Genomic DNA, 20,424 nt, shown 5'->3' on the forward strand with positions numbered 1-20,424 from the left:
ATTTTAAAAAATTATTTAACTTGAAATTCAACCAAAAACTCTATAAATACCTATGTATTTGTTCAAACATCCACACAAAACTCACTTTCCTCGTACAATTCTTTCAATTTTTCTTTCTACCATTTCTTCTCATTTCCAAATTTTCAAGATGGCAAAAGAGCATGTTAGAGGTCGGACTTAGACCTTTGACGAAGATATTGCTTTATGTTTGGCATGGATTTCTGTTAGCGAAGATGGTGCCGTCGGCACCAATCAAAATAGAAAGGTTTTGTGGGGTAAAATTGTTGATAAGTTCCATGAAAACTCCAACGCCGGTCGAAGGGAAGTTGGTGGTGTTTATGATCGGTAGAAGATTATCAACAAACCGTGCACTTTGTGGAAGGGAAGCTGGGAGAGAGCCATGGCTGACATGCCTAGTGGAAGGGGCGCCTTAGAAATTGTGAGTTTCTTTATTGATATTTTAGTTGTCATGTACATAATAGTATTTTGCAACTAAATGTTTTTATGTATTTGTTGCATAGGGTGACAAAGCAATGACAATTTAAAAGACAAGAACTACACCAAAAAATCAAGCTTTTAAGTTACATCATGCTTGGAACATCCTCAAGGATTGTCCGAGGTGGGGAACCGATGCGAATCAACAATGTGGAAGATTATTTCATAATGCAGCCCCACCCCCAAATGATGTCAATGAAGGTGTGAATTTTGCTGACAATGAAGGTGTCGACCAAATGAGCCCAACTTCTTCTTTTCCAAGGCCCCCGAGTAAAGATAAGCAAAAAGAAGTAAGGAGAAAAGGGAAGTCCCAAGATCCGATACATGCACAATTTACTAGCGAAATGGCAAGAATGAACGAAAACCAATGCCGTCAGCAAGAAGAATCGGCCTAAACAAAATAGTGAAATGGTAATTTAAATGTTTAATATTCTTGTAATGCCCTCACTTTAATAAAGAAGAACAATGAATGTGACATCCCGTCCCGGAAATATCGAAACGCATGTGTGAAATTACGACTTTGCCCCTAGTTCGTTTTTGTCACGTTATGGGTTGTTTTGTGTGGTGTGGCATGTGTTGGACCACACACACACTCCCACACACAGACACTGTCCCTCTCTCTCTCCTTCTGTCTTCTCTCTGTCTCTCCCGTGCTCCCTTCCTCCCTTCTCCATTGAAACTGTACGGACAAACCCCAAAACCCCTCAAACCTTAGCAGATCGAGGGAACCAAGTACACCATCAAGCTCGTGAGGCTGAGAGGAGTCTAGTGGTACCATTTTCAGGTAAGAAAACTACCATTTTCACGTCGTTTCGAAGTGGTCCGAATTGTGCACTGTTCATGCAAATTTAATCTAGTTAGCTTTTGGACTTTTGAAGTTTGTAGATGTGTTGGTGAGGTCCCAAGGAGCTTGGGAGTGCATCGTTGGACGGATTTGGACGTCGGAACCAAGAACTGTAAGTTTGGCCGAATTTTCATGTTTTTGAAAAGTTTGGTTCCGTTGTTTTTAGGCCCTAAAACTTGTCCAACGTGGTAGTTTATGATTAGGGCTTCATTTTGGTATAAAGTACGTGAAAAATGGATGAAAAACGAAGGAGAATAGCGGGTTTTAAGTTTTCCCAGTTTTTCCGGTGGCCGGAGTCCGGCGAGGGTAGATCGGAGAAGAAAGGAGAATATTCCGTTAAGTTTAACGGAATATTCCTAACGGCAGTGACGGCGTCAGTTAGGTTTAACGGAATATTCCGTCAGTTTAACAGAATATTCCTGACGGCGTCAGTTGACACCGTCAGTGTGCATGGCACGTGGCCGTGCGTGGGGGGGCGCGTAGGTCCGTGCCTTGGCCGGCGCGTGGGGGCGCGTGCGGCGGAGGAAAATTATTCTAAAAATATGGTTGTGATCCTGAGGTTGTGTAGAGCACGTTGGTATATTCATTTGTCCATTTTGAGCAATGTATGAGAAGTTATTACGAGAAGTTGGTTATGTGCTTTAAAGTTAACGTTTTTATAGTTGTTTCGCATTTAGGTGACACGTACCTCGAGGACGAGCGTTCGCACTCGAGGCAGGGGGGCTACGACCCTTCCACTTACCAGTGAGTGGGCTTTTGTTTTCCGTATATACCTATATACATTTATATTCCCAGAAATTGATTTAAAAAGGGTTATTTGCCTTATGCCATGCCTGTTATTATTATCGTTTATGCATCATCACATGCATTTGTAGTGGCATACATTCCTATATGCGTATTGGGTGCCGTGGACGCACAGGTAAGTGCCAGGTAAGAAGTATGCATGTTTACATTTCAGTAGTGGTTAAGGATGATTAGAGAGCTCATAACCTGCACCTCCGGTGTTAGTGCTCCCGCCCAGAGTAGGGCACAGTCCTTCACGTGATGTTCACCTCCCGCACCACACGCTCAGTTTGGATCCAAGTTAGGTGCATAGGCCTGTCGTACAGACCACATTAGGTGGTTCCGACTCGTAGGTGACCCGCGATTATTCGCACAGCCTTCACGTGATCGTAGCACTAGAGCGTATATATATGTTACACCCAGGCCTGTCGTACAGACCACCTTGAGTGGTTTCGACTCGTGGGCAGGTTCAGTTGTTGAGTTGAGATTTGAGCTCTAGATGCAGCCGTACAGGTCACGTTAGGTGACTCCGGCTGCCAGATGTTATGATATTGATATGATTTATACTTGGGCACTTACATTCATTATGATGCTTTGGCATGGCATATCTTGAGCATGATTGGCATATTTATACATACATTTATATGTTTAATTTTCTGGGAGGTATACAGGTTTTACGGCGAGGGGATAGAAAGTATTTTATAAATGGTTTTCGAAAGCTTTGTTTTTGCCCACTCACGCTTTTGTTTTGCGCCCCTCCAGGTTCTAGTTGATTAGCAGTTTCGGTGGTTTTCCCAGAGGATTTCTCCCGGCTTTTCTGACAGATACTCACCAGCGTAGGGTCACCTTTAGGTGTACTTATGTCGCAACTTTCTTTTGGACTGCTGTAGACCTGCTCTGAAATTGTCTTTCACTTTCGCTAGCACTTGCTTAGTACTTTGTATGCTAGTTTTTAATTATTCGTACTTTTATATTGCTACTTTATTAGCTTCCGCACGTGCACATGGCTACGTCACCTTCGTGTGACGGCCAGCACGCTCCGATCTCGGTCGGGGTGTGTCAATGAACAACTACCCAAACAAAATAGGAAAATGGTAATTTAAATGTTTAAATGAATCTTCAAACCCACGTTGTAGGTGGTTAATTATTCTTCTTTTGTTTTTGATTTTTTTTTAAAATATGTAGTTAGATCTAAAACAGAAAATTTTAAATTAAAAAAAAAAAAATCAATTGCCACATCCGTACCTATGTATCAGGATTCAGAAGGCTAGTTTTTATTAAATTCTCATCCACCCCTATTAATAAACATAAATAATAATAATAACTAATTAGTAGGGGCACTAGTTTTTCCTTCTTTACAGGGCAATATGTTAAGGACATTTTTATCCTTCTCAAATAATATTAATAGGGGCTAACAAATTGTCCGCCTCTAATCAAGGACAATGTTTAGGTACTCACTGGGGAGTACCCAATTTACTGACTTCGTGGTGTGGCCTAATGAGAATAGCCCACTTCTCTTATTTAAAACTCCCCCCCCCCAAACATTTGTTATCTCGTTTACCAGAAGAAGAAAAAAAAAAAAAAAAAAAAAAAAAAAAAAAAAAAAAAAAAAGAAAGAAAACCATTTGTTATCTCAGTAACCTAACACCAATCTTCTTCCTTACCCTCAAACCTTTGTCTTCTTCATGCACCCCAACACCCCGTCGAAAAGGACTAGAGTGGGATTGTTGTCGAAGAGGACTAGGTGGGGTCGTCGTCGAAGAGAGGGTTGACAGTGACCTCGTCGGCGAACAGATAGGTTCGGGTAGTTGAGGTCGTCGGATGAGAGATGAGTGGAGTCAGGTTTAAAAGGGAAAAAAGGTATTGGGGCGAGCTCCCGGATGAATAGGGATTTAGGGTGGGCTCGTGTAAGAAGAGAGGGATTGGGGTGGGCTTAATGGAGAAGTGAGGAATTTAGGGTTGGTTTCACCGGAGAAGAGATTGGATGTTCTCACTGGGGAAGAGAATGGGAGGGTTGTTTTCACATAGGCAAGAAGGGAGGAAGATGACACGCCCTAACCCAGATATCCAAATAACAAGTGGATGTCACGTGCGGACCGACACTCAAGGGTGACGAAAGCCTTAAGTGTATAAACAAACACGAATAATATGGAGCAATAAATGCTAAGTGACAACAATAATGATGTAAAATCCACATGAACGAAATAGAAAGATCAAGAATTACAAATTCAAAGTAAAAGATGCAATACGTCCAAAGCATACCAATAAACAGAATGCTAAAGAAAGGTGAGCATCATATTACAATAGTTAAGAAGGGTCATATGTAAATAGAAGTGAGCAGATCACTGGTAGGGAAAAGCCTTGAAACTCGGGTCTTACTCTTCGTCGCTATGTCCTGAGGGGGCGCAAAACAGAAAATATGAGTGGACCATAATTTGTAATAATACTAATAGTACGAAAACCAGTTTATTTTAGAACATACTAACCCCCTATTTTGAAAACATGTATATAATACTACGTATAGGTTTTATAAAAAAAGTCTAGCATGCCGTGTAAAACATTTGTAAAACATCTATAAATTGTATCCGTGAAGTACTCAACTAGGGGTATCATAGTTGCTCGAAGGCAGTACATGTCCATCGCCCGAAGGTCAAGCTGTATAAAATAGCATTCATCCACACCAACACTAGTCATGGCTAGTGAAGCTGTCCGACACTGCTTTCGACAATGAAGCTGGGGTATATAATATATCATATCTCACTCTTCCATCATCTTTGTCCTATGGTCATAGACATCTATACCCGTGGTGTGCGGATGTGTCGTATGATAACCCACTAGGTAAGTACCAAAAATATATCTCAAAATTTTGTATCAAACATCGAAGTTCAAAAGCTCAAATCTCGTCTCATAAATCCATGATAAACATATAAGTGAATCCTTAGAATTTCATAAACGAAAATCCAATGATTCATAACCTTTAGTATGTATAAATCTGATAAATCATACTTATTCAGTGAAAGCAATTTAAATAAATCATAAGTATGAAAATCAGTAAAACATATTATAAATCATGCTCCAATCATAAAATATGCAATGCATGCTAGGCTAATATTTATAAAAATATATAAGTTTAGAGAGGGTCAACCCAGAAGTACTCCTCTATCGGAGAGCCGCTCGAACTAGGATGGACTGGATCACTTCCAACCATTGCACCTAAACACAAAGAGAGTACATTTAATAAAACTCTACTAAAGTGGTCGAATTTCAGGAAATGAACAACGAATTCAAACTCAACACGTCGAAAAACCTATAGATGGACCTCAGGTACCCCCACGTACCGCCGCATACGCCGAGATAGGTCGCCGGAAAAGTTACTGGGGGTGGAGCACAGTACCTCTGGCAAAGGCACGTGTGCTCCACGCGCGACCCACACGCTTACTGTGGAACTAGGTTTCTGGGTTGGGCTAGTTCTCAATCGGGTTTTGGGCTTTGGTTTAAGCCCAAAGAATTGGGCTCAAATTGGATTTGGGTTCAGATTAGGTTGTGCCTGGGTTTGAGCCGAGTTACACTGGCCAAGAGTTTAGGCTCGGCCTAGTTCCCACTCGTAGGTCGCCAGACTAACGAATTAGAAGGCCGGAGTTTTAGCTGAGAAATCTCCCCAACTCTGTTTTGGGGTCAAAACTTAACCAAAACTAGCCATTCAAAAACTAAAATGAAGCTAGAAGAGTGAGGATTCAATTCGTACCAAGATGATGTTGTTTCGACGTCGGGATCGGCCGAAAAATGGCCTACAACTCACGGTCTTTTGCCGAAAAACTAATAAATGTTTCCCACGAGATATTTCTGCGTCCAAACACTCCAAGGTTCTCAAAATCAACCGAATCTAATCTAAAACACAAACTAGAGAGTTGTAGAAACTCACCTGCGAAGATTCGCCGTGAAAAGTACAAGCACAATGAACTTTACTGTGTAGTCAAAAATGGGGGAAAAGATATGGATATCTGCTTGAGATTTGTGTCTAGATCTTAGAGATGGTAATGATGGTGAGTGATCTAAATGTAAGTAAGGGAGTGTGTGTGTGTGCGCGCTTGACTTGATGGAAAAGAGAGACAAGAAATGGTGAGGGATAGTTCTAGAGAGAAAATGAAAAGGGTCACGGGAAGGGGAAAAGGGGAAAGAAAAACACTATAAGATCCCACATCGCCCAGATGAGTAATCCTTATATGTATATTCCCATCCCTACCTACCACGAGGCCTTTTGGGAGCTCACTGGATTCGAGTTCCATGGGAACTCCAAAGTTAAGCGAGTAGCGCGCGAGAGCACTCCCATGATGGGTGACCCACTGGGAAGTTCTCGTGTGAGTTCTCAGAAACTAAACCGTGAGGGCGTGGTCGGGGCCCAAAGCGGACAATATAGTGCTACGGTGATGGAGCGGGACCGGGATGTGGTGGACCCCGGACCGGGATGTGACAAACACCCCAGAAATTGGGGGGTGTTGCCACGTGTCGACCATATAGAGGTCCAAAGTGGGGAAAAATCTCCACTTGTGAAATTACCAAAATGCCCTTACATTCAAAAATTTGTACAAGCTTCGTTTTAATGCCAAATTCGATTCCGATCGTGCCTACGAAAATAAAATAAAAGAAAATTTCTAACATGTCATCGGACAAGGTCAATGAAAGTCAACCTTCATATAGTTAGGGGTATTTTTGTAATTTTAATTAATTAAAACATAATTTTCGAAACGGGGTTGTTACAACCTGCCCCCTTAAGAAAATTTTGTCCCTGAAATTTCATTACCTCAAGTGAATAGGAAAGGGTACTGATCACGCATTAATTCTTCAGTCTCCCACGTTGCCTCCTCGACTGCATGATTCCTCCATAAGACTTTGACCAGCGGAATAACCTTGTTCCTTAATACCTTATCTTGTCAATCAAGAATCGCCACTATTTCCTCTACATAACTCATGTCTGGTCTCACTTCCAATGGCTGGGGCTGTAGGATGTGTGATGGATCTGGTACGTATTTCTGAAACATAGAGATGTGGAATACGTCGTGTATCTGCGACAGCTTTGGGGCAACTCCAACTGGTATGCAATAGTGCTGATTCTCTCCGAAATTCAGTAAGGGCTGATATATCGAGGACTTAACTTTCCTTGCTTGCCAAAACGGACAACACCCTTCCAAGGCGACAACTTCAGAAATACAAAGTCACCAACTGCATATTCTCAGGCCATGGAATGTTTGTCAGCAATACTTTTCTGTCGATCTTGGGCAGACTTTAAATTCTTCTTTATCAGCAAGATGTTGGTATTTGTAGTATCCACGATCTCTGGTCCCACTAACACACATTCGCCAACTTCGGTCCAACATAGTGGTGTCATGCACACTTTGCCGTATAATGCCTCGAATGATGCCATACTGATATTCGAGTGATAGTTGTTATTATATGCGAACTCCGCCAAAGACAAATATTCATCCTAGCTACCTTTCCACTGAAGTACACAAGTTCTCAACATATCTTCATAAGTTTATATCGTTTTCTCAAATCGGCCATCCTTCTGCGGGTGATAAGCAATGTTGTACAATAATCTAGTATCCAGGGCGCCTTCCAAAATCTGAAAGTAAACCTTGGATCTCGATCCGATACAATAGTAACCGGTACGCCGTGATACTTGACAATGTTCTCAATAAACAACTTTGCTAATTTTTCTAATTTATAGTTCTGCTAGACGGGTATAAAGTGAGCGGATTTGGTCAATTTGTACACAATTACCCAGATGCCATCAAATTTCGACCTAATCTTCGGCAACACATAAACAAAGTCCATCGTAATATCTTCCCATTTCCAGGCGGGAATCGGAAGGTTCTGCTGGTAAACTATACACTTCCCCACATAGTCGGCAATATCTCGTTTCATACCATACCAATAATAATAGGGGCGAATGGTGTGGTACATCTTTGTGCTACCATGATGCATAGCATACGCTGACTTATATGCTTCATCGAGGATCACCGTCTTCACTGCCTCATTATTTCTAGGCACAAATACCATGTTCCCATGCATTAACATCCCATCTTTACGGATTCTAAGATCCCGTCTCAGCCCATTCTGCACTTGCTCTTTCAGTTCTGCGCACTGCTGATCCTGCTCCTGAGCTTCTCGAATTAAATCTCCAAACATCCCTGTAGATGAGCCAATATCACCCCGTGCGGATCATGCGTCAGGGAAATACCAATCCCCCAAAGAGAAAATAATAACATGCACGGCATGAAGAGAGGCAAGCTGCCTATAAGATTTTCGGCTAAGCGCATCAATTACAACATTAGCATGCCCAGGATGATATTTTATCGTACAATCATAATCGCTGATAAGCTCCATCCATCTCCTTTGTCTCATGTTAAGCTCTTTATGTGTGAATACATGTTTCAGACTCTTGTGATCTGTGAAGATATGACATTTCTCACCATATTTTTAGTGCAAACACCACTGCCGTCAGCTCAAGATCGTGGGTGGGATAATTTCTTTCATGTGGTTTAAGCTGTCTCGAAGCATATGCGATGACCTTTCCATGCTGCATCAACATGCAACCCAAACCTAATGAAGAAGCATCACTATAAATCTCGGAGAGGACTAAAGGGGAGCAGAATTTGGAGGAGAGAGAATTCTATTCCTTGCTTACGTTGAAATGATATTGACTATATTTCACACCATCTTTATAGCTACGCATACATATTTGATCGTGGGCAATTTACGCGTGCAACAAGATAAATGCTTCAATAATAATCCCTTGATTGTATTAAAAGTTTTAAGTTGGGAATAGGATTCTCTACTCCAAGCAAGTAAACTCACACACTGTGACATAATTGACATAGAGATCATGCGACCATCTCTGGACAATATCTTCAAGTCCCTGCCTGCATCATGACAAAAACTTTCAATATAATCTGTGTCAATTATGCGATCACTGTGTAATCCAGAAAAAAACCAATAATGAAGAAGCCATCAGAAACTATGCCTAAACGAAAAGATACAGGAGACACGATTGAGGGTTTAGACACGGTTGACAAGCCGCAACAAAGTAAAAGTACGACGACTGAAAGTAAGAGACTTTTTGGCAAGTCGAAAAAGGAGGAGAAAGATGGCGAGAAGAAGAAGAAGAGCAAAGAAAATGATATTGGGACGACGAAATGCTCATACTGCTGCTCATCGAGTGGGTGTGGAAGTACATGAAGCAGACAAGAACAAAATAATAGCAGCTGTTGCTGTATCTTCGTCCGTTTTGATTGCGGTGGATGCTGCGACGTCTGGGATTGAGATGGGAGGTTTCAAAATGAGATACGATGTTTTAGATTTCACATTCCAAGCCACGGTCATCCACGGTCTGATATTTGATCGGTCCACTTTTTTCTTGAAGTTATCAAGATTTTCACACTTCCATTTATTACCCTACTCCTTCATGTTATTTTTTGCTTTCCGTTGAATAAGTCAGAAGAGAATCAAGAAATAAGAGTCTATTTATAAATGCTTTTAAAATAAGTGAAAATGATTTTAGTAAAAATATTTTTAAAACTAATTCTTAATAAATTGAAAGTAAAATCTGAAAAAAAAAAATTACTTGATATATATAGGTGTGCGGGTATATATTATTTGTGATTATTATAAGCAAGAAAAAGAGCAAAAGATAACGAAACGAGAGTGTGAAAATTATTGTTTAACGTCAAAATAACATGTGACTCACATTGCCACATCAATATTTAACATTTGACCAAACTATCATCCTATATATATAAAATGTAAATAGATCAAATTTTGAAAGAGTAGATTGTAACGTGAGAAAATTAAAACCGTCCCGACTAATTTTTGAAAATGATTGAAATGCACCCCAATAAAAAATAAAATGGAAGGGAAGAACGAGAGGCAACCCACGGAAGCAACCAAATTGGAAGATGGAGAGTGTTGTGCCCCTGCATCGTATCCATTGCCTAATCCCACCGACACGGAAGCTCAATCACAGTACCAACAGCTTCCTCTTCCCCAGAACCCTAACCACAAAACCCTCCCCCAAACCCAGAACACCATTCCCTTCTTCTCTCTGCTATTCCCACCCATTTCCTCAACCAAATGTAGCCGCCCCACGCGGTGGTTCTACAAAGCACACCACCCTCCTTGTGGAGACTTTCCATGAACACCAGAGGCTAAAAGACTTACTTGTGAAGGTCACCACCGAGGACTGTTGCCCTTTACAATTGCTTGCAGATGATGGTGATTGGACCAAAGACCAATTTTGGGCTGTCATCACATTCCTCAACAATGTTTCCAGGTCCAAGGAAATTCTTCAGGTTTCTCTCTCTCTCTCTCTCTCTCTCTCTCTCTCTCTCTCTCTCTCTCTCTCTGTTGCTATTCCAATAACTACTGGATTTGGAATTTGAATATTGGATTTTTAGGAAAAATGAATTGGGCTTTTAGGAATTAAGCATTTTTTATTTGGATAATGTTTTTTACCTTCCGTTCATTGGTTTTCTTATATTTTTCTGACCATCCAAACAGAGCATCATGACGAGTAGTTTTTTGGACAATTTCCTATGTTTCTTATTGTAATGGTGGATTTGGAAACTTTGAACAGTTGTTTGAGATGTGGAAGAAGATCGAGAAATCGCGGATTAATGAATTCAACTACAGCAAGATAATAGGATTGTTAAGTGAAGAGGGCCTCATGGAAGAGGCTGCGCCATGCTTTCAAGAGATGAAGAGTCATGATCTTAGGCCATCTTTGGAGGTTTACAATTCAATGATTCATGGTTTTGCCAGACAAGGAAACTTTGATGATGCTTTGTTTTACCTTAACGAGATGAGAGAAATGAATGTGGCGCCAGAAACTGATACTTATGATGGGCTTATTGAAGCGTATGGGAAGTATAAAATGTATGATGAGATGGGTATGTGCGTGAAGAAAATGAAACTAAATGGCTGCCCACCTGACCACCTTACATATAATTTGCTTATTCGAGAGTTTTCAAGGGGCGGGTTACTCAAAAGAATGGAAAGTGTGTATCAATCCATGCTTTCTAAGAGAATGTTTTTGCAGTCTTCTACCTTGATTGCAATGCTTGAGGTTTATGCGAAATTTGGGATCTTGGATAAGATGGAAAAGGTTTATATGAGACTGTTGAACTCCAGAACACTGGTGAAGGATGACTTAATTAGGAAACTAGCTGAAGTTTATATCGAGAACTATATGTTTTCGAGATTAGAGAATTTGGGAGTTGATATTTCTTCAAGATTTGGTCAGACTGATCTAGTTTGGTGTCTGCGTCTGCTGTCTCATGCTGGACTTCTTAGTCGAAGAGGAATGGATTCCATTGTCCAAGAGATGAAAGAAGAAAATGCCCCGTGGAATGCAACAGTTGCAAACACAATCATGTTAGCTTATTTGAAGATGAAAGATTTCACACACTTGAGGATCTTGCTCTCTCAATTACTAACCCAGGGTGTGGAGCCAGATATTATCACAGTTGGAATTCTATTTGATGCAAATATGATTGGCTATGACGGGTCTGGGACTTTAGATGCATGGAAAAAGAAGGGCTTGCTCCAAAGATCTGTGGAAATGAATACCGATCCCCTGGTTCTCACCACCTTTGGGAAGGGACATTTCCTTAGAAACTGTGAAGCAGCATTCTCCTCACTTGAACCTGAGGTCAGAGAAAACAAAACCTGGACTTACCATCATCTCATTGATTTAGTCTTAAAACACACCGAATCTAGCCTCATTATGAAGGATGCTATGAAGTCAATATAAGCTAGCTTAGCAAAGATACCCATTTCTTTGGTCCGAAAATATCTTTGAAAAGATAATGTTATTCTAACTGTTTTGTTCATGTACTGACCCAAGGGACACTTCTGTACATAAATATGTGACAGAGCCTCTTAGGATGGATTTTAGATAATCTTCAAAACATCTGCTTCCTGGAATCCGGGATATTCAGATCATAAAGGGGAGAATTTACTGCTCGACGCAATGCAGTGTTATTGGACAAAGGTCGTCTGCTTTGGTGAGTGAACGACATCTGCATTTCTTGAATTGATATCCCTTCTGTGCTACCCTTGCTCTGCCCCTTCTTTCTGGATTAATCGCATGTTTGGTATCATCTTTCTGTAAGCATAAATCATTCCATCATGATAAGGCAGATTCGCTAGACATTGGGAGTGGTTAACTCAGAAGAGCAAAGACATGCCCGATGTTTATTGCAGAAGGGTTGCTGGTCCGGCGGTGGATGGTATACTATAAAACTTCTTTTCTCATTTTCTCAGAGAGATTCTTGGTAATCTTTATAGTTGTCATTTTGACTAAGCAGTTTGAGTTTGGATCTTGAATTATAATTGTCGGAAATCCTAGAACCTACATAATTTGTAAATTTGGCACAAGTTGTAGCGAAACATTGAAAGGGAAATATGTTTACAGCAATGAGATTTACTTTCTACTAGTTAATTTCTTCCTTTTTGTTTCTTTTGCTACTTTGAAGAAATACTTTCCTAATCAATAGCTTGATCCGAAATTAATACAGGAAGGTGCTTTTTACCATGCTAGCTGCATATTATCTACTTTCTCTAGAATGGAAGAGTTGGGATACTTTGTTCATTCCTAAATATATTACCCCGATCGATGTTGGTCTTAATACGCACCAATCGATGGAAATTATCCTTGAAGTACCTGATTCCATAGACTCTTCCCTCAGAATGGCTTGCCTTCCCATTGTGGTTGATCCCCAGGTCAAGATCTTTGTAGATGAAGGCGGCTTCCCTTGGATTAATGGAAACAAAAGGAATCATGTACTTACTCTCCGATACACAAAAGTGGCATCCGCTTCTAATTTTCATCTGCAAGTTATGCTTGTGAGCACAAACGATGGCTTGTTGCATGTGAGATTCGTGCTAGGCAGTGATGGTAAGGAACGTTTTGGGGTTGAGGATGCGTTGAAGCGAAGATTTCCGATGTAAGATTGCAAAACAGATGAGCAAGAAGCACTGTTAGGAGTGGAAATTGCTGCACTGATTGGATGATGAGCAGTCAGTTTGTAAATGTTTCTGAGGCCCAAGGGGATGTACATTTTTTAGCATGTGATGAGATTTTATATGGACCATGCGCTTATTTGAATGTGATTTCATCCTTCTGAGTTCTGACAATAATTAGTAGGTTGCTGGTATCGAGTACCAGACTAGTGGTACTAAATCCGTACGCAGTATCCCAAGCTTCGGGCCGAACTGTTTTGCACTCGAAAAGAGTCATCATGCACTCCTCGCTTATAAAAAAATATGATGGAATTGCACCTCTGGGAGGTGGCTTTTTTGGAGTACCGATAACATCTCAAAGTCCTTCACAAATCATGTCCTAAATCTTTGGTAGTTCTCTCGTCTTCCTCTTCGACTTCATCGTCCTCATCTAACATGTATGTCTTCTCCCTCCTGCATTGCTCGCCCAAGTGTCGGCCTCTCTGCCCATATCTTGTCCACATCAGGCCTGCACATACACAACGCATGCTTCAACCGTGTTAAAGAAGAAGTCCTCCGTTCCAGCACAAAAGGCGGCAGAGACTCCAACGGACGGCAGCTTCTTATACATGTCATCCAACACGGGGAAAGCTTCTGAGTCAAAGCAGAAGTGTACAAGTGATCTCTATTGAAATGCCTTAAAATCATTCATCCACTGTATGCAGCGCACGTAAGGATTCAAGACGATCATAGGAAATGTAGAAGCTATCGGAGATGACAGGACCAGTAGTACACCAAGCAAGAACATAATCAAGCCGAACTGCACGAGTCCTGACAATCGAGATAACCTGAAGTAGCAGCCCCATGACTTCTCCATCGAGCATTCGAGACATTCTACAGAACAACTCTTCAGCATAAACTACCTCATAAAACCCGGTAGCAAACAGCATCCCAGGTTTGCACTAAAAATCTTAGCAGGGTCAAGGTTCATGACATACGCACAATATTAGATTCGTCTGTCTGGCTAACCAACCGACGAACAAAGGTTGTTTTACCCTGTCATATATCATTTGCGAGCTAATTAAGTCGAAAAAATTTGTCAAAATATAACCATTGCCTTTGAATGCAAAAATACAGGGGTTAAATTAACCGAAAATATGTCGTCATCAACGTGGAACATCATTCAAACTACAGGGACTAAACTCATGATCTGCCAGTACACCAATCTCCACCTCCGCATAGTAGTGGTGCCGACGCCATGGTGCACATCATCACCGCCACCATGAGGTCAAGGTTCTCCTTCATCTTACAAAATAGCAAAAGAATAGAAAGAAGAATTTATATCAAACTGCTTTATTTCTTGTAACCATATACAGTAAATAATACACATTTGCATCAACGCTTCTCTTTCTTTTTCTTTTCCCTGTTTTGTACTTACAGTAAAAAACATATACTCTATCTGTTCAGTTTTGGAATCCACCACGAAAACAAGGTCTAACCTCAGGAGAAATCCAGTCTAGCTAAAAGAGAGAAGATTAATGGGAGAGCATCTGAAGAGAGGTCAACTTAGAGAGGCACTTGTCATGATCTTCGACGAATGCAGCAATAAGCAAATAGCACTGCACTTTCTTCTCCTGTTGCAGACCAAGACTCCCAACAACAGAGGTCAGCTTCAACATATGAACCACCTTAAAGCCGCAGTTGCTTTTCCTGATCTTCAACGTATGCAGTAATCAACAAATGGCATTGAACTTTCTTCTCGTGGAGGTTTAGCAAGCTCAGGAATCCCAAACACATTCCAAAACCGAAGAGTCTCATCCGCGGCTGCAGTGGCCACAGCGCATCCATCTGGGCTCTGAAAGCATAAATAACACGGTTAGAAACTACAATATCAAGTTGTGACCTAGCCTTTTTCATTAACACCGTTCAACTTATCAAAAGTTAAGTTTTCTGAAATTATTACCTGAGTCATAAAGAGAATTCTGGATGTATGGCCACAGAGCTCTGCCATCCTCACCATCGAAGGGTATTTCCAAAGGACCAGGTGATTCCGGCTAAAACCGTGAGAACTAAGCAATTCACGCTCATTCTTGCTCCACACCAGACCACACACTTGCGAGCCAGTTTCAACCGAGTTCAAGCACGCACCTGTGTGTGCATTCCAGAACTTAATGCACTGGTCACCTTCACCTCCACCAGAGGCCAGCAAATTCCCTTGGAATGGACACCAAGCAAGGGCCTTGACTGCTGCAGAATGGTTTTGAAGCCTGTGAAGCCACTGGTGTGATGAAGTTGAAGAGGTTGCCGACCTATCCCATATAAAGAGAAGATTGTCGTTCCCTCCACTAGCTAATTGTTGGCCCGACGCTGACCATTTCAATCCACAAACTTCCTGATGGTGACCGATGTAGGTTTCAACTATATGAGATCTCACTCTAAGGTCATTGTCGATTATTTTACTATCCCCACCACCTGTGGTAAGTATGTGCTTATTCCAGGCCAGTGAACCCACTCTTTGTTGGTGACCATCTCTCAACACTCGCAACTGCATAATGAGTAGTAAATTTAGCAACAAAGTTTTGTTTAACAGTAGAATAAGCAATAACAATGTTCTTACCAGTTTAACAGAGATGGAATCCCACAATTGAACATTGGAATTGTTCAAGCCAACAGCAACATGCTGCCCATCAGGAGCCCAACTGATGCTTGTAATGGGGCCAGCTTCGTCATCAACTGTGACAAGTTCTTCAACAGATGCATCAGAAGCACTCCATAGGTACACCGTGTTTCCTAGAGCAATTGCAAGAACATTATTGCTGCTCCAGTCGAGTACATTCAAGTAGAAATCATCTACAATCCCGGGAGCATCCAGCGTCTTCTCTGAACCCTGCAAAATCATTTTGGAACAATAAGACAACGGTGTAACGCACACTACAACCAATGATTCAGACAAAATCCTAAGCAGAATTAAATTCCCTTATATGATCATCACTGCAACACACAAACTGCATGTTATCATCATTACACATGCAATACGAGCAGACTTACATTCCCTTATGTCTATCATTACCTATGTGAAACAATCTTAGAATCCAAGTAGACATTGTTTAGCAGAAGTCTGTAGACGGGGATGAGACTGTTGAATCACATATGACAACCTTAGAATCCAAGTAGAGTCACATATGACAATACTAATGCGATTATACCTGAGGAATCTGTCGACGGGGCTTGGCAGATTTGGCATTACGAGGAGGGGGTGAAAGTAGTCTCCTCGGAATGGCTTCAACTGGTGTTGGCGGCTTTTCCTTGAATGTCAGGATTCGCGGCCGGTTCATGTTAAACGTCTCATCCAGTAGCTTACGGTACGCGTCACTTGATGGAGAGCTTACAACCGAGTTCTCTTTGCCTTTTCTCCCTCCAGTGACCATGTAATTCGCGTAATCAAGGTCCAATGCCGCTCGATTCGGTATAAACCTGTCCAACTATGAATACCAAAAGACAAAATCAGAAAACGAAAACCCAAGACACATTAAGCCTCTGTTTGGTTTCCAATAAATAAAGGTTAAAGAAAATTAGCTGGCCGCTTTTGAAAAACAAATCTCAGAATTCGGTTTTGTTTTCATTAAGCAATCAAAAACAAAGATTCGCCCAATTCTTGAAGAAAAAAAAAAACCCTAAAATTGCAACGGTGCAGATAATTAACAGCAAACCCAGGTGAAATTCAAACGGGAAAAATATGTAAACCATAACAATTTGAAACAAATCAAAAGAACCCAGAAGGGAAAACCGCTTACATTTTCCCGATTGCGCTTTCTCGGAAGGAACTGTTCTTGGAGAGGGCTTCGGTACTTGATCTTTCGTGATGAATCCATAGGCGGAAACAGAAATTAACAAGAAAAAAGAAGAATAAAACCTGCAAATAACAAGATCAAATTAAATTCAAATAAACCCAACGCGAAAATCACAGAAAATAATATATATAATCTGATACAGAAACTAAAAAATCGTAAAAAATAGAGAGCCTTGATCTTTTTGAGCGAGAATCGAAAGCAATGAAAAAGGTGATCAAATTATCGAACAGGTTTCCGTTGTGAAATTTTGAAGAGTTTCGAGTTCAACGGCTACGTTTTAAATAGGTTTCCGTTAACACCTTGCTTGACCAAAATACCCTTTGCATGGTCCTTACTCCTTGGCAACTCCTAAAATTTTCACGTTTTACCCTTGCACATTTTCGTAATTTTCTTTTTTTTTTCTAAGATAATATTAAATTTGCTATTACTACTTATTACTATAGTATAGTGGTATTCCTCTTCACTTGTAAGTGAGAGATATTAGGTTCAATTTTCGCCAAAAGCGAATTTAAACCACATTATTGCTAGCTCATTGTGAGACTAAGCTCACCTCCTACCCTCTTAGTGTAAATAATATCGTTTATTCAAAAAAAAAATTAAATTTACTATTGTAGTTTAGGGTCCCTCTAGGGTAGCTTAATTTAATTTCAACGTTAAACTATAATGTTATAACGTTCAACTATAATATACTATGTTAATAGTGTTATAATAATCACGTCATTTTTTTGTTATTAACTTGAATCTTATTATAATTATGTAACGTTAGAGTTAATTTTGAACCATCATTGTGTATCTTAAATAATACTGTTAGCAAAGAGTCCACTACGTCTCCAACCTTGTCATAATTTTGCATAATTATCTCCGATATAATATTTTTAAAAAGGTATAATTATTATCTCCGATACCTTATTTTTAATAAGGTACCGTAGAATCTCCCTTTATTTTGAGAAAATGAATTAGCTAACTATCTTAATCTACTAAAATTAAATATTATTACATCACTTTTATATAACTTAGAACCGTGACTGCAATTGAAAATATTCATATGTATTTATAAACTTTCTAAACTCCAAAAGTTTGCAATTTAAGTTTATAAATTAGTGTCCAATTTGAGAGCAAGTTAAGAAAAAAAGGTAAGAACTCAGAAAGAACTATTTATCCATAACGGTCTTTTGCATGTTATATTATACTTGTAATTTTTATTATGTTTTATTTTTTTAATACAAGCGGATTGTTTTTATTATGTTTTTTTTTTTTTAATACACGCGGATTGTTAATGTAATATCAACAATAGTAATTATAGGATTCTTAATTAAATCCTAACATTGAGGGATTCTTATAATATAACTGAGGTACGAGTTAGTGTTGGCTGATATTCTTGAATGCTTGTCCACTTGTCTTGTTTCTTTGAAATTAGCATTAGTTGCATTTCTCCCTTGAGTTCATTTTTGTATACCACTTCATTATTTGTTGCAGGATGAGTTTTACTTAATTTACCCGCTTTACGAATCTCAAAAACCAGTTTCATTCAATGATACTAGCATATGGGCACACACACAAAGTGTGTGAGAAAATTTATTATTTTTGTTTTTGAAATAGAAGGAGAGATGAGGAGAGATGAAGAGAGTGATAGAGAATGTGGGAGTGGGAAGGTTTTTTTTCTTTTATTTTTATTTATATATATTTATTTAATTAGAGATATGTTAGGATTACATGTAGATGAGGCTTTGAAAAGAAAAAAAACAAAATTTGGTTGTGTGAAATTACATTTCTGCCCCATATTTCTTATTCATGTTCTGTTTTAATTAGAGAGTTAAACTGGTAATTTCATAGGGTTTTGATTGACAATGAGTGTTTTATTAATTAGTAGAGACATAATGTGATTCAATGGTATATAATGTGGTGGCGTGATAAGTTGTTCAAAGCAATGATTATAATTTAATCCAACAATCATATGATTTTTAATAGAAATGATCTTTGAGAGAAAATCTAAAAAATAAACAGTTAGATCGTTGAGATACATTATTGAGTGAACTGTACAGGAGATCCCACTCCACAATATATATTTTCTTGTTGAAATGAAGTTTGGTCAGCTGGATTTTGTTTTTATTCAACATCTGTTTTCTTTATAGGCACACAAGTATATAGAGAAGTCTGCAAAGGAATTCCCTAAACAACACAACAATTGTTTTATTTTATATATGTGATACCATATTAATATTTTAGGAAGGCGACTGTTATTGCGGTTTTTCTGTTCAATATTGAGATCAGTTGGTCCGAACAATTGCAAAACAATTCAAATCATCCAAATTAAAAGACAACATTCATAGTTTTCTTTGATTAAACGTAAAATATAGCGATATAGCTAGTCCCATCTAGTCTAATCTAATCCTCCATATCAAACTCGGCCTTTAATTAGGTAATATTTAACAGAAGATTGAAAAGATGTGAATATCCAATCAATATCTTATTCAACTGAGGCAATAAAATGTGTAAACTTCATACATATACTGCTTCGAAAATAAGAGAGGAAGCTAAGCTGAAGAAACTTCGTTACATGTTAAGCAATCAATCTAACAAATGTTACCGCAAATTATCATCTCGAACTCTCTCATGGTTTTGAAGGGATCGTCAATGTCGACATTCTTTTCCATCTCAATGAGGGCAAGCCGAGCAGCTTCTCTGTCTCTTTGGCGATTCTTCTTCATCAATTCATTGGCTCTGGCAACTTCAGCGGCTCTATACTTCTCAATCACGGCAGCGGGGGTTTCAGGGCGTTGCGCTTTAAGAATGGTGACTGCGAACCGAGATTTCAACATGGCCACCCGAACCGCCTCAGATGTTGTGGTGCCATGCTCATGATGATCACAAAGAGGAAGAGGAGGTAGCACTGTCACGGGTGACTCACAGCTCAAGTAGCCATCCGATTTATCGGATGAAATCTGATCACAAATCACAGGAAGGGGAGTGGACAGCCTCTTCTGCTTCTTTGCCCTATTCGTTTCCTGGCCCATAATCTCAACTCTCTCACGATCGTCGGCTGGCGGAGCAGAGCGTTTCTTTGAGTTATTCACAGAAGCTACCCGAGGGGATTCGGGTTTGGAGACCACTTTCGTCGAACGGAAAGAAGAGGAATCGTTAGTAGCCTTCTTGAAAGCATTCAGATTGCGACTGGTTTCCGCTGCAGGTTTGTGCTGATCAGATGAGAGGATTTCGTCAAGCCACTTTCTAGTTTTACGCGAGTGTTTCATAGTTGGTGACAAAAAATTCAAGAGAGAACGAAGAAGGAAATCGCAGTGCGGACGAGTAAAGGTAGAGGGAGTGGATGGTGCAGAGTAAGAAATAGAAACCCTAGCTAACCGCTAATATACTGCCCAAATAAAACTCTCCCGGCCCAAGCCAACCTTGCTTCCCAAGAAACTAGATAATCCAACTCTGTTTGGGAAAACTAACGCT

At 39.9% G+C, this 20,424-nt stretch overlaps 3 protein-coding genes across 3 annotated transcripts; 1 reads left to right on the forward strand and 2 right to left on the reverse strand.

The window, feature by feature from the left end:
* Positions 1-10,043: 10,043 nt before the first annotated feature.
* On the forward strand, positions 10,044-13,240 carry LOC137723402 (pentatricopeptide repeat-containing protein At4g14190, chloroplastic). The gene is made up of 2 exons (XM_068462595.1): positions 10,044-10,467; positions 10,752-13,240. The coding sequence occupies exons 1-2, from the start codon at positions 10,075-10,077 to the stop codon at positions 11,925-11,927; spliced, it is 1,569 nt and encodes a 522-aa protein (XP_068318696.1). The 5' UTR covers positions 10,044-10,074; the 3' UTR covers positions 11,928-13,240.
* Positions 13,241-14,555: 1,315 nt separating this feature from the next.
* LOC137723763 (cell division cycle 20.1, cofactor of APC complex-like) lies at positions 14,556-17,199 on the reverse strand. The gene is made up of 5 exons (XM_068462953.1): positions 16,912-17,199; positions 16,324-16,599; positions 15,735-16,004; positions 15,081-15,662; positions 14,556-14,972 (listed from the first exon to the last, which is right to left on the reverse strand). The coding sequence occupies exons 1-5, from the start codon at positions 16,987-16,989 to the stop codon at positions 14,835-14,837; spliced, it is 1,344 nt and encodes a 447-aa protein (XP_068319054.1). The 5' UTR covers positions 16,990-17,199; the 3' UTR covers positions 14,556-14,834.
* A 2,342-nt stretch (positions 17,200-19,541) lies between these two features.
* LOC137723191 (transcription factor GTE8-like) lies at positions 19,542-20,219 on the reverse strand. The gene has a single exon (XM_068462361.1). The coding sequence runs from the start codon at positions 20,217-20,219 to the stop codon at positions 19,542-19,544; it is 678 nt and encodes a 225-aa protein (XP_068318462.1).
* Positions 20,220-20,424: the final 205 nt, after the last annotated feature.

The sequence above is a fragment of the Pyrus communis genome, chromosome 17, assembly GCF_963583255.1.
Source record: "Pyrus communis chromosome 17, drPyrComm1.1, whole genome shotgun sequence".
Lineage (NCBI taxonomy): Eukaryota > Viridiplantae > Streptophyta > Magnoliopsida > Rosales > Rosaceae > Pyrus > Pyrus communis.

Excerpts from the sequence above, each read along its gene's own strand:
- LOC137723402 (XM_068462595.1), top strand. The coding sequence starts at position 10,075 with ATGGAGAGTGTTGTGCCCCTGCATCGTATCCATTGCCTAATCCCACCG. Across the intron at positions 10,468-10,751 it reads GGTCCAAGGAAATTCTTCAG|TTGTTTGAGATGTGGAAGAA; the intron begins GTTTCTCTCTCT and ends AACTTTGAACAG.
- LOC137723763 (XM_068462953.1), bottom strand. The coding sequence starts at position 16,989 with ATGGATTCATCACGAAAGATCAAGTACCGAAGCCCTCTCCAAGAACAG. Across the intron at positions 16,600-16,911 it reads GAAAGCGCAATCGGGAAAAT|TTGGACAGGTTTATACCGAA; the intron begins GTAAGCGGTTTT and ends TGGTATTCATAG. Across the intron at positions 16,005-16,323 it reads CCCGTCGACAGATTCCTCAG|GGTTCAGAGAAGACGCTGGA; the intron begins GTATAATCGCAT and ends ATGATTTTGCAG.
- LOC137723191 (XM_068462361.1), bottom strand. The coding sequence starts at position 20,219 with ATGAAACACTCGCGTAAAACTAGAAAGTGGCTTGACGAAATCCTCTCA.